This window comes from Aplidium turbinatum, chromosome 17 (genome assembly GCF_918807975.1).
Source record: "Aplidium turbinatum chromosome 17, kaAplTurb1.1, whole genome shotgun sequence".
NCBI lineage: Eukaryota > Metazoa > Chordata > Ascidiacea > Aplousobranchia > Polyclinidae > Aplidium > Aplidium turbinatum.
In genome coordinates, this window is record NC_137488.1 from 6,128,604 (window position 1) to 6,142,245 (window position 13,642).

The 13,642-nt window shown below is 36.2% G+C and overlaps 1 protein-coding gene across 1 annotated transcript in view; it reads right to left on the bottom strand.

Annotated features, from left to right (window-relative positions):
- Window positions 1-12,905, bottom strand: part of LOC145786910 (neogenin-like) — a 32,373-nt gene extending 19,468 nt beyond the window's left edge. The window contains exons 1-7 of the mRNA XM_082598650.1: window positions 12,770-12,905; window positions 11,985-12,371; window positions 11,018-11,401; window positions 10,522-10,672; window positions 3,778-3,917; window positions 2,287-2,444; window positions 947-1,064 (exon numbers count right to left, since the gene is read on the bottom strand). Of these exons, the coding sequence (XP_082454776.1) occupies window positions 947-1,064; window positions 2,287-2,444; window positions 3,778-3,917; window positions 10,522-10,672; window positions 11,018-11,401; window positions 11,985-12,371; window positions 12,770-12,836 (1,405 nt within the window). The 5' untranslated portion in view covers window positions 12,837-12,905. The remainder of the gene's footprint in view (window positions 1-946; window positions 1,065-2,286; window positions 2,445-3,777; window positions 3,918-10,521; window positions 10,673-11,017; window positions 11,402-11,984; window positions 12,372-12,769) is intronic.
- Between the last annotated feature and the right edge of the window lie 737 nt (window positions 12,906-13,642).

The following is a 13,642-nucleotide window of genomic DNA, read 5'->3' on the forward strand; positions in this document are numbered from 1 at the left end:
TTAATAGCTTAAACAAAACTCTTTAACTCTCGCATGCAAAAATGTCCACATTTCTTTTGCAAATTAAGATGTTAGTTTGACGTCCAGAAGACAAATGTGGCAAACACCACTGCACGAGCTGCCAGTATTGCAATCATTGGATTTCGAAGAATGGCAATTGTCTGCGACTTTAAAGCAACCGGATTACGAAAACAAGCGAAGGTCAACTCTCTGATTATTTCCTAATCTGGCTAATAAGGGCACACAACAAAAATCTTACAACACACTGATCATTTTCAAATGTACTTCGGTGACTTCAAAGGTGTTGCCAAACTTTTCAAAAAGACTCATTGCACATTTCTCAGCAATTTACTTCAGTTAGTGCACGTAAAACGAAATTCACTTTCGCGTTAAATACAATAACCCAAGTAGAAAATCTTGTCTTTTCACATTGATTTACCGTCTGTAGTTGTTGAAAAAAAGAACCAATTTTGAGTGCTGAGATTTCAGCCAGCTAAACCATATTTTCAGGCCAATCATAGCTGCAGAAATGCCACAGGGTAATGTGGGGTAATGTAATATCGATGTTAGCAACACAATGTTTCATGAGTTATCCAATGGATGCAACAGAGTTATTCATCTAGCAAATCAGTCTTTTTCACATTGATTATGAAAACACCGAATCGAAATAAAAAAGGAATGATTTGCTAGCCGGGTGCTACAAGCTTGCAAATCATAACAGAATGAGGCTTAAACATCGTATGAGTTGCTGATACTGTACTAGTGTATTCCCACCCTAGTCTACCTTTGAATAGTATGCAGTAAGAATGTCTATGAGAGCACAATAGGAAATATATGACAAAACACAACCATACTGGGAGAGCACATACTCTAAGTCTAAAAGCATATTAATGAAAATTATATGAAATCTACATCACAAATACGCAAAATTCGTTAAATATTTTACCTTCATCTACGATGACCAGCTGATAAGTGACATGAGCCTGCCCGACGTCGTTTTGAGCAAAACATTGATAAATTCCTTCATCATTGTAGCTTGCCACATGCTTGTAGAGAACGTTGTTCTGCGTCCAGATATAGTCGTATCGTTGTTATTATGTCTTGGAAATCAAATGTTGCTTGTATGTTTGTGTAGTGCCAACATGACTTCCCTGATATGGCTTGCAGTCTTATTCATATTCTAGCGGATTCAGTCATGAATTTCGCGTTTAAAGTTATGGTTCGTATTGCTGATTCCATCAGCATTTTGATTTGCCATGGATTTGAAGCATACGAAACACCTTGCTTCAAAAGAACTTTTCTATTGCAGGACAACAAAAACCCAGCGGTAAAACCTGTGTCTAAGGGAATCATTAGACGTGGGAAAAACATGGACCATTTTCCCCAAAAACCAAGTATTCTCTTATATACCATTACATATTAACAATAACGACAAAAGCCCACCAGCCATAAGGTGAAAAGGCCGTTTGAAAGATTTTCCCAATTAAAGCGAAAAGTTCCAGTCAGCAAATCAACCGTTTTTTACATTGATTCAACGGCTGCACGCGTTGAATCAATGTAAAAATGGTTGTTTTGCTGTCTGAGACGAGCTCCATGAACTTATAGAACTATTTTCTTGACCACCACATTATTGCAGGAAAAGGCTTGAAACCGAACGTTTGATTTAAACCTTCATCTCACATTCTTTAAAATGTGAGTCAAACCCGGCTTTGTTTTGCCGTTTCGATTATTATATTTGAGTTGTAAATAATAAAAGACAGGGCAAATATTGAGAAAGGCCAGCTCTAAAAACCACAAAGAGTCTGGTGATTAGCTCAATAAATTTACCTCATTACGCCGCCAGAAAGATCTTTATTTACACTGTTTCAATATCGCCGAAGCAAACGAAAGCATCAGGTTTTACTTGGATGCCAATCAAATGAAGCACACGACAAATAACCATTGTAAAAATGTGTGACAAACTTGCATGAAATCTACTTTTTTTCTTGTAAAGTTGATGTTGTAGTTTTTTTAATGTGCTTTCGTATGCAAGCAGCTAAACAGATGGAAAAATGTCTTTGAGAACATATGAGTTGTAGGAATAATAATCTATCTCAATGCGGATGTTGGTACTTAAAAAAGTATTTATAATACCATTTAAAACCAAGATTTACGTGAGCCAGTTCAGTCACTACAAAAAAAACACTGTACATCTGAGTAAATTACATCCTACATTAGAGAAAGATTTGTGTAAAAATTTGCGCCAAATGACGGTTAGGCCATGTTGAGAAAACCCACTTTTCTCACCTCAATACTGCCAGAAGATTGTTCTGTAACCACGTCGCCATCCTTGTACCAAGTTACAGATGGGGATGGAGTACCGGTGACATTGCAAAGGAGAGTTATCTCGCAGCCAAGATGTGCGTAGTGAACATGCTGTGACGATTGCAAGAAAAAAGGAGGCTCTGAAAATGTTAGATAATGTTATGAGCTACAACCATTTTTTGTTAGTGACTTTATGTGTAAGGGAACGTTCAAATATTACGTAACGCTTTTTTTCCGAATTTTTGACCCCCCCTCCCTCCCCCATGCAACGCCAACGTAACGCTTTTTTCAATCCCCCCCCTCCCCCATGTAACGTTTTTTCACTACGAATTCAGCACAAAAAACTACCATTTCGTACTCGACAGCGTTACGTAACGTTTTGCTTGAACCCCCTCCCCCCCGATGTGACGCTAACGTAACGCTTTGCATAAACCCCCCCTCCCCCTCGAAGGCGTTACGTAATATTTGAACGTTCCCTAAGTAAGAATAAATCTGAATGACTAATCAATACAGTATAACTGAAGATGAAAGCAGTTTGGTTTACAAAACGTTTGGTGAACATGAGCTGGATATCATTTTGAGCTCTACATGTTTTGATAAGAGTGATAGAATATAAAACATGAAATCGTTTTTTTTTTAAATCATAATGTGAAAAAAGTAACGATAGCAGTTTTTGCTGACACCTAGCATCATTGTTTTCAGTCTAATAGTAACACCATGCCAGAAAGCAAAGCAGCCGTTTTTTACATTGGTTCAACGTTTGGAAAAAAGATTGATTTGCTGTCTGGGATGGTAGTAATTGCATCATCAATACCCAGCGTTCATCAGCTGACGTCGATGTTTTTGTTTCGATGAGACAATGGTTGAAGTTACCAACTCAAAAGTGAATATTGATATGCTTGATGATAAATCATGATCGGTTGTCAATGGGATGACAGTACAAAGCGAAAACAAAACGATTTAACCATCGTAGACTAAACCGTCTCAAAATTGTCTGAGATGAGGATCAATTATCTCTTTAGTCAGCTACGTTATTTTTGCATAAGTAAACAATGTACTTTGAATCTTTGATACTGTTTCATAATATTAGGTATAAAAGACTTATTATAAAGTCCCCAACAGGTCAATTCACCCCAGGTTGAAACATCAAAGCATGTGTGTATATGATCTGTTTTGGTTTGGTCAAATCTCTACTTCTACTACATAAAACCATGTCATAAGTTACTAAGGTAGGCGTTGTGCCTTTATTCTGCAACAAGGGCCTTCACGTTTCACACACACATGAGTGGCTGCATTTACGTGATCTGTGCAATCAATCCAAGCATTCAGACACGAGAATAATTCATTATAACTACCCAGACAACAAATTCGCTATTTTTACATTGATTCAACGTCTGCAGACATTAAATCAAGAAGTAAAAATGGCGGATTTTGCTCTGAGAAAATGATATTACCGGCAATGGCAAAACATACCTAGCACAGACAGCATGGCACTGGCGACTAGAGGTGGGTTCACGTTTTCAACAGTACACGAATACTCTCCTTGATCGAAAGGGATAACATGTTCGATGAAGAGGCTACCCTGGCCTATCAGCTTGAGCCTTTCGGTTGACCTGCAAATCAAGTCATTTTCATGCCAAGAAAGGAGGTCAACAAGATATGTCGCTGCCTCGCAATGAAATGTTGCAAGGGAAAAAATAACCTTTTATTTCAATGGTCATGGTAACACAACTCCGTGTTTTATGTCACAAAAAACGAATGCATCAAACTGCTTGCGTCAAGCTTTGGTTAAAATTGTTCATATACCAAGGAGCTGATGACCATGGTTTGATTTTTTGTGTTAAATTGAAAAAACGTGACGTGGAAATGAAGAACTGAATCCAGTGGTGTGGTGTTACTCGCTTTTTTGTGTTTGTGTTATGATAGTGAGAGAAATATAAAAAAAAACGAACCGGGAAGTTCAAAGAGGCTGTTAATGATATCCAAAAAACAGCACAAATTACTTATTGACCCATGTTTATTTCATTGACCCATTGAGTTGAAGCTGGAAGAGAGAACACGACGTTTGCTGTCCGATAGTGATAAACCACTTAATAATATCGCTCAAGGCAAAAAGGAAATACAGTAGAAGACAGAAAATTACTTTGTCAAAGTAATTCATTTTGCTGCAGATAAGGCTTTAATTTTAAAGAAACGTATTTTGATGTCAAACCAGAGGTTTTAATTCTATTGATAAAGTTAATGCTCATATGTGAAAGGGTCATTTTCTGAATGGTTTGGGGTGCAGTAATGATTGATAAAGTGATTAGCAATGAAGAACTGGTCGCGTGTCAAAAAGTCACAGCGAAACGAAAGCGTAAGATCTTGATTTGATTATCATCCAAGTCCAATTCACAAACCACCCAACCACACAGCCATAATAGGTGAATTATATTTTGAATTTCCCTGAGGCCACTCAGTTTAGCTGAATAATTTTAATACAAGATGGTCGCGGTGGTACCTCCCATCTGACAACATGCATTATTTAATAGAGCACTGCTTAATGAGGTAATTTTGAGCGCTAAAACAACATTGAAATACGTATTTAAGTGTGTTACACAACATGAAAATTGTCTGAGCTTGTCCAAGTCATGGCCAAGGTGTCAATTACATAAAGTTGGGTTAACTCTGAGATTTTATACAAAATTTTTCTTAAATGAAAATCTGTGTCAACTGCAAATAAGGATTAAGTTGTTGAAGAATAATGAGTCACCTTGCATTGCAAAAGGTGACAACAGCTGTTTCTAATCTTTGCTGTCAACACAATAAACATGAACCTAATACGACATGACATGAACCATGACTATACCAAGTGTGCTGCTGAGGTAGCTCGTCAAGGCACTGCAGTTTTTTGCGCAAGCCTAGCAGCAAATTTACAAAGTCGCCTGTTTGCAGATGTTTTGACAATATTGCAAACGTATGAGCGCAATCTTCTTCATGATCACACTCTGTGGGAATCATGAATCGGACGCACTACAGTTACCTAGAGGAGTCTGATGTGTCACAATGTCACATGTTGCAGACAGTTCAAAATTTTGCCTATTCACTTGCAGTTTGACTGAAATTCACTAAAGATTGTAGTTTTTTCTCATTTTGCAATGCTTCACAAGTGACACAATACGTTTTAACATCTGCATTAGTGAAAATTGAAAAACCTTTATTTTGAGAAAATTTTGGACTATAACCAACAATCTGAAAGAGGCACACTTCACCAGACGCGCATTTCCGTTTAATCAATGAAATTCAAACTTAGAGCTTTGTTGATGGATGCCCCAGATACAGACAATGACTTTCCCAGACCAGGTGACAAAAACAGGGTTTTCTCACAGAAATAAACATGCAACCCGACAGAAACATCAACTTTTGAATAACTCAGCAAGAAGACCGTTCTTTTTTACGGTGAATCAACGTCTGTAGACCAAAAACGACGAATCAATGCAAAAAAATACCAGTTTTCCAATCGCGGATGTAGCGGAGTTTCAGAATCGCTCATTACCTGTAAGCTAATCACATACAGCACAGCCACAGATCATCAACAACACAAGTTCGACGTCTAAATATGTTGATAACTAGTCAAAACCGAAGTAATATTTTTTGACAAACGACACTAGATGTTGAAAAAATGCAGAATGGCTTGGTTTTGTTCAAAGAAAGGTTGAGTAAAAGTAGCTTCGCCGGATGGGAAAGTGGACAAATATTTGCTTAACTCTTGTGTCAATTCCAAGACGCCAAAGTTGACTCCGCGAGACGAACGGTCTGTGGGGCATAGTAGAAAGAAAAAGAAACATTATCTTTCGCTACATGGCATGTAATTAGCATCTACTGCGTGTTTCTTTTTTAGCACAACCCGTCTATTGATTAAATATCATTATCTTAGCCAAGTCTGCTAGGAACCACAGTAGAGCTGTAATTTATTTCCTAGTTTACACTGCACTCCAAATTGGCATGCGGTGGAATTGTCAACAATGGGAGCTAGAACGTTGATGCAACGTCAAACAATGAAGATTTTAATGTATTGGGTTTGTAAAATCAACAAATGGGATTTGCCAGGGCTTATACTGTAACTACCCAAAAAGCAAGGGGATTGCGGCGACGTTTCGGATGGAGAGTGAACTGAAGGTTAAAGAACCCAATCTTCATGTGCACCTTCCCTCTTGCCTGGACACACCAGTGCGTCCTATATAAGAGTCAAAACAAGAGCAATTTTTCGTCGGCATTTTGAGTGGTTCGCTGCATGCTTGCAACAAGCCGTGCTTCTCGAGGGAGCGGAATAGATTTAGAAAATGGAAAACCCATAAGTTTGAAATTTTTCAGAATTCATGTTGCGGCGATAGGTTCAAAACTTTCATCAGATGTAATTATGTTTTTTGGAGATTGAACATGCTGAAGATGTATAATTATAACGAAATCGATTCTTTAATAAATTATGCTAGGAGATTAGATTGCTGTGTAAATGCCAGCATTCGATGATTGCAAATCAAGAGCACCAGAAGCATCACATTTACGGATATTGTTTGTCAAACGTCAGCTGAATCCAAAAAGACAAAACTAAAAAAATTGCTTAAAAAAATCATGCTAAACCAGTATGCATCCCAGTTATCAACCATTATTCTGCTGTTGATGAAGCAACAGCATCGCCAACATATAAAAATAAATATCTTCAAATTCAATTGGCTTAATCGAAATCGAAGCCGCACCCTCTGCAAATCTTATGCGACATAGTATCCGAACATATGTAGTCATATCAGCGTTAATTGATGTTTAAACAACGTAAAACAACTCTTGTCATAAAAACTAATTGAAACCAGCGCCATAATTCATGTCGCGAAACAAGAGTTGTAACAAGAAAACCAAACGACATTCCGGCTTGCAAAAATTGCCGTTTTAACATCGTTTCAACGCCACTAGACGTTAAAACGATGTAATAAGGACGACTTTTGCTTGCTGGAATGAAACAAAAATGAGTCAGTGATTGCAAACGGAGATAGAGCAGAACAAATGAGGGACGTCAATGGATCAATCATACTAATATTTACGACTCTGTCGCGCGCAATTTCAAGCCACACTATTAAGCTGTGACGGTGGGCACCTCGTGAAGACGGAGGAAGTTTGGTGACAACAATTTTAACAAAAAAACTTTTTTCAAAAGAAAAAATAAAATGAAAAGATTCCCTACAAGTCTAAGCAATTAGAATAGTAACTCAAAACCTTTGCAAGAGTTTTAACAAGAGGACGTCTTGTCGTTCGAGAGTGTTCACCCTGTCTAAGGTTACAGCCAATGGGACGAGCTATTATCTCGTATAATGAAGCTTGTCAGTGGCTGGCTCCAGAAAAATAGCGACAAGAATAAATGACACATTTTCAGTCACAATTTAACTACAATAAAAACAACTATTACGTGGTTAAAACGTCGCATTTTTGCTAAATAACAAACCAAGCTTTTTGTGCATCTTTGAACAAGGCTGGGAGAAACTGAATTAACCTGACCAACGCAAATCAGCAACAAAACAAGTTCATTTCATTGAAACCATTCAAAGTCGTCAAATGATGCGACAGACCACGCTTAGACGTTGACGCTTTAACAAGTGACCCAGGCATCAACGTCTATATTCAACAACTACAGACGTTAAATCAATGTTCAAAAGAGACTGATTTGCTGGTTCAGGCAATAACTATTAACTAAACTACGGTACAATTTTCAATGACACGCGGAGATTGTTGATCTCATCAACGTTTGAAAATTGCTGAAAAACAACGATCTCGTAGTTAGAAATCAATCTCAGATCATTTTTATCAAGCCTTACGCAGCAGTGCATCGCTGAAAAGATAGTTCCAGCAAAATTTTACTTTCGGATAAACAAGAATATAAAAACAAAAAGCTTTATCGCTTTGGTGAGTTTTTCAATCGTTTGAAAGAGCACACTTTGAGAGGGTACCCAGACATCAAATCAACCGTTTTTTACATTAATTCAACGTCTGCAGACGTTGAATTAATGCAAAAAGCGGTTGATTTTTCGTCTGGAATAGTGAACACGGATTAGTTTGCCTTTTTGTTTCATTGCAGCTTGCTTGACCTAAATTCTAGTTGTGTGAACTACCAAGCCCAGCTAAAATAAGTACTACAACAAGGTGATAAATGTTTTAGCAAGACATTCTGTAGTGAATACAGCAGAATTTTTGGATTTGTTTCTGCAATGGAGCACTAAAGAAAATACAATGGAGATTATGACTTCCATTTACTGAATACAATGCGGTGAAAATGAGAAAACAATCTTAAAACCATTTGTTCAGTTCACTTTCGACTGAATTGAACTTAGCTTGCAAGTGGGAGTGCTTCAAAGAAACGGGCATTATTAGGCTGTATATATATCTTTTTTGCTGGCCGCATATCTTTACCAATTTTTTAACAATCCAACTATTCAAACAATATTATGTTACTTTTCTTGTAAGAGCCAAGAATATTAAAAAACTTAACCGCTTGGGCGTAAAACACTGATTTCGTTGCTACATGAAACAGTGGCCATGTCATGGCCTAAAACATTATAAAGCAGCACTAAAATGGAGTTAAACATACTGTAACTGATCATGCTAGTGAAGATCAATGTTGTTCAAAATATGACAAGACAAAGCAAAAAGGTAAGGTAAAGCAAGACTTCCTTGAGTTTTACAGACAAAATTTACATCTTACTGCTATTTTCACAATTAGCGTCAAAATGAGTAATTGTTTCGAACTTCTAGATACTAACGTAAACGGGATCACATCAATAACACAAGTAAATCAATGATGACGTCATAATAGCTGATCCAAATTCCAACCTCTTAGATTGTGAAGTAATGATCGTTTTGTTTTTGACTAAGTTTGTTAACTAGTTCACTTTGAGGGTCATGCCATCAGTGGAATTTATCAAGTCAATCAGGTAAATAAAAATGAACTCTACTCGCCTTTCACAAGTTTTGCTAACAGCGATAAGGAAGGTCTAATGTATTTTCAATTTCACACCAATGAGGTTGATAATAACGCCATTAGTGCTCAAAATTTAACTTAACATCAAAATATAATAAGAAAAAAAACGATGTTTTTTAACATTGTATTGTCATACGAAGAGCTAGTTCTGTAAGTAAACTAATACTACTGTAAGCCTTGACTGATGGGGTGTGAGAATCAGATAAAGAAAAATAAACATTGTTCAAACCTGAGGAAACAATCAACCGAATTCAGGATGTCATTGAAGTGCGTTAAGGGGTGTTCAGTGATAAACCAATAACACCTAGCAAACTGAAAGATACAACACGCCACCACAAAAACAAAGCTATGCGCATCAGGCATCATCCAACAGAGGTAAAAAACATTGTTTTAGATATGAAAAAAACATATTGGCCTATAACAAAACTTTATAGAATCAAGACCACATGCTGGAATTCAAGAAATAGAGATAAGATATATTGGTTCCATTACACTTGCTGAGGCATTTAACCGTTGTTGCAATCGTCTGGTGTTTTGAGAGATTGTTTTTCTTTGCACTGACATTGGACAATGTCCAGGACTTTTTATGTGTCTGCTGGGACACATAACACCCTAAACCAGACATTCTCTCCTTCCTTTGCAGTGATTCAACATCAGAGCATGCAAGTGCAACACCAACGTAATTCCCTCTTCCCTTTTATTAGCCACATCAAACTCCCCATAACATGGGTTCACACTAATTAATGCCACAGATTGGACATTTAAAATAAACTTTTAGTGAGTAGGTGTTCAACTGTTCAATGTTCATCAGCTCCCAGCAGCTTACATCATACTTTTTTTTTTGCCAGCAAGTGAAAACTTAATAAACAAGGACATTAAGGCCAAGTTGAGAAAGCGATTGCCAGTCAACAAGTTATTAATATCAAACGATAAAAACATATTTTTTAATGGGGTGATGCAGATGAGGCAGTGATACCAGTACCACACAGCTATGAGTTGTTTAGCCAATCCAAAAATTGCAAACATCATTGCAAAACCATAACATTATTACAAAATGTTATAAAATCTATCTAATTGCAGTGACACTAATTGTTGCAATATCAGTAAACTAACCAAATATATTCAAACACATAAGTTATATGTACCTGAATTTCCAGATTTTTTTGGAAAACCAAAGCCTACAATTTTCTATAAAAAGTTGTAAATTTTCTTACCTAAATTCAATTTCTGCTGTATTTTTAAACCACTTGATAGGCTTCTCAATACGACCAGAAATAGCACATTCAAAGAATACATTGGTACCAACAACTGCAGAGGTTGAAGATGGCACAGCCAAAAATTGATGTTCTTTGACGGCTGAAGATTCTGGGCAATTAAAAACAAAAAAGTTGAAGTAACCCAAGCAACTTATACAATGAAATAGTTTGTTAACCAACAATATAGAAAAGAATCATACAAGAAAATAAGTAATCAAGCAGCAATCCAATTAAGACAAAAGGAAATAAAAACGTTCTGCTATAAAGCAAGATGCCTTAAAACATCATATAACCAAGACAAAAAGTGTAAATGGTAATCACTAAAATAAAAAAAAGGGCAACCGCATAGCCTAGAAGTGAGAGCTGTGGTAAGGTAAGACCGACAGAAAGACTGGCTTTCTTGTCTTTCCATCCACTTAATCTTCAACTAACTAGACCACTAAAATATTCTCACCTGATGTAACAGTGAGGGTGAAGGAATTTGATGGTCTTGTTCTTACAGGATTTTGACCAGTGCAGTGATACTCTCCACTGTCACCTAATGACAATCTAGATATCTCTAACACTCCATTGGGCAAAACAGCAGTTAAATCGATCGCAGTAGAAGGATTGTTGGTATCTGAGATTAGCATGCTTTCTGGATTGAGTGGGTTTTTGTTGGATAATTTTGACTTTGAAACAAGCCGGTAATATGCTGCATTACTTCCAATTACTCTCCTGTCTTTATACCAAGTTATTATGGGGGAAGGGTCAGCTCTAGTAAAAGTGCAGTTGAAACGAACACATGAACCCACAGATGCTGAAGTAGACATCAACTGCATTGGACTTCGGTTGAATACTGCAATAACACACAAATTATACAGTTCAAAAACATAAGAACGATCCAGAAAATTTATAAACTATACGGTACGGTACCCAATCTATATGTATCACAGCAAAATGCAACCAATGATAACAAAACTAGAATATTTTCCTGCAAGCCTCAGCAGCAACCAGTTCTAAAGTTCCTTCTGTTGGAACTTAGGAAAAAGAATTCAAACTAAGGTTACCGGTCACTGGTGTTTTCATATAACTTATTTAATCCATAGAGAAGTGTTACTCATGTAAAGCCTCATAAAAAGCACACAATTAGAAATGTTGTCAATTCCTGCCACTTCCAATGTGACAAAAACCTAATGAGATGCTTCATAAGAATAAATTTTATATACAAACAGATGAATTTTTATGTCAAACCATAATAATACAACACCAGTTGGTTTTAAAATATTATTTCCACTTACAACCTTTACTAATGCATGCTTCAACACACTCACAATAATAATATACAGAAACCAATGTATGCTTTTGCTGCAATAGCAGTATATCGGTGTGGTGCAATGACTAAGTTAACAAATAGCACATAAAATAATCAAAAATCATACCTGCAACTTTTACTTTAGCTTTGAGACTTCTTAAAATTTTTAATCTATATTTCACTTGGCACATGTACTGGCCAGTGTCACTGTAGCCATCTGTATTATGCATAGCTTTGGAAATGTATAGACTTCCATTTTTTAATAAAGTTCTTTTTGTAAATACCCCACCCAGTGTTAACTTAATGTTGTCTTTAAACCATGTCACATCCCCAGGAATGGATGTATTCAGTGGAACATTGTTCGATGAGAAGACTCCAATTTCACAGTTTAATATTATTGGTTGTGCTTTGACTGCCACAGTGTCTTGCGGTTGATAATAAAAGTCTATGTATGATCGATTTAATGACAATGATGATGATGAATCTTCAGACAACAGCGGTGGCAGAGAAGCAGCTGAAAACATAAATAAACAAAGTGAGAGCTATGACGTATATGTTGCAAGAATGTATGTGAATAATAACCATATAGGTTGCAAATTTTAAGTGTGAAAAATGACATAGGATAGTTTTTAAAAAATATTTTTTGCACAATGAACTCTGTGTAAAATACAAATTTAACCAATAACAGATCAATTTAACTCGCCAAAAACTTTGGAAGAAAGGCTTAAAATTCTGTCATAATGCAGTTTAATTAAAGGTTTGGCTTAAAGTTGATTCAAGTATGAAGTATATACAAATGATAAGAAATGTTTAATGAACTCCTCTAAAATTATTGCTGGTCTTCTGCTAGAAGAATATGTATATTGCATAGCCTACAACTTTTTCTGCACTAGGTCTATTGATGATACTTACCTAGTTTTAACAAGCAAACAAAAACAAACTGGAAACCAAACATTGGACAAAATATGGGGTTTTTCATGATAATAATTTATAAAGAGTTGGTTAGCACATTTTTTATAACATACAACTTTTTAAGCATTGTTTGAACTACTACAGTCTAAAAACATCTTTTCTTTATGCTTAAACCTGTTAACAAAACATAAAACAGCACATAAAACAATTTTAATTTGGTAGCAAGTCCACACCAGCATTTATCCCTACAAAATGGCTTACAAGCACAATAGTGTTGGACTGTTGGCACTCTACTTTCCAAAGCAAGCTCATCACATCATTTTTAAGATATCAGCAACATGCAATATATTCTCATACTGACCAAAAAAGAAATAAGCTAGTTTTAATGAAATAATCATTTCACCTTGTACAATTTAATGCTGATAAAAGAGCCAAAAAATATAAAAACAAATTTCAACAACATTATGTAATATAACTTCGTCAAAAAATAGTGCAACAACAAGAGCTGCACTGATAGCTAAGCCAATAATAAAAGAAGGCAGATCAATTGTTTATTTATCACAAAACAAAACACAAAAGGGACATAAAACAAGCAGATGTGAAAAAGCACAAGGGCAAGGTATCCAGCCTAAAGTTTTTCAAGTTTTTTTGGCAACATTACTAATACAAAAAACTAATAGCCCAACTCACTCACAGTACCATTAGAATGCCTTTTTGGAAGTTTTTTGGCATTTCTCTTTAGAACAGCGTACTGTTCATTATAATGAGAGAAATCAAGGGTTATAGTCGAAGGAACGCCTCTCCACAATCGACAACATGTTTTCATGTGTCTTAGGGTGAAACTACTTTACCTTTGCTTTACTGTTCACACAC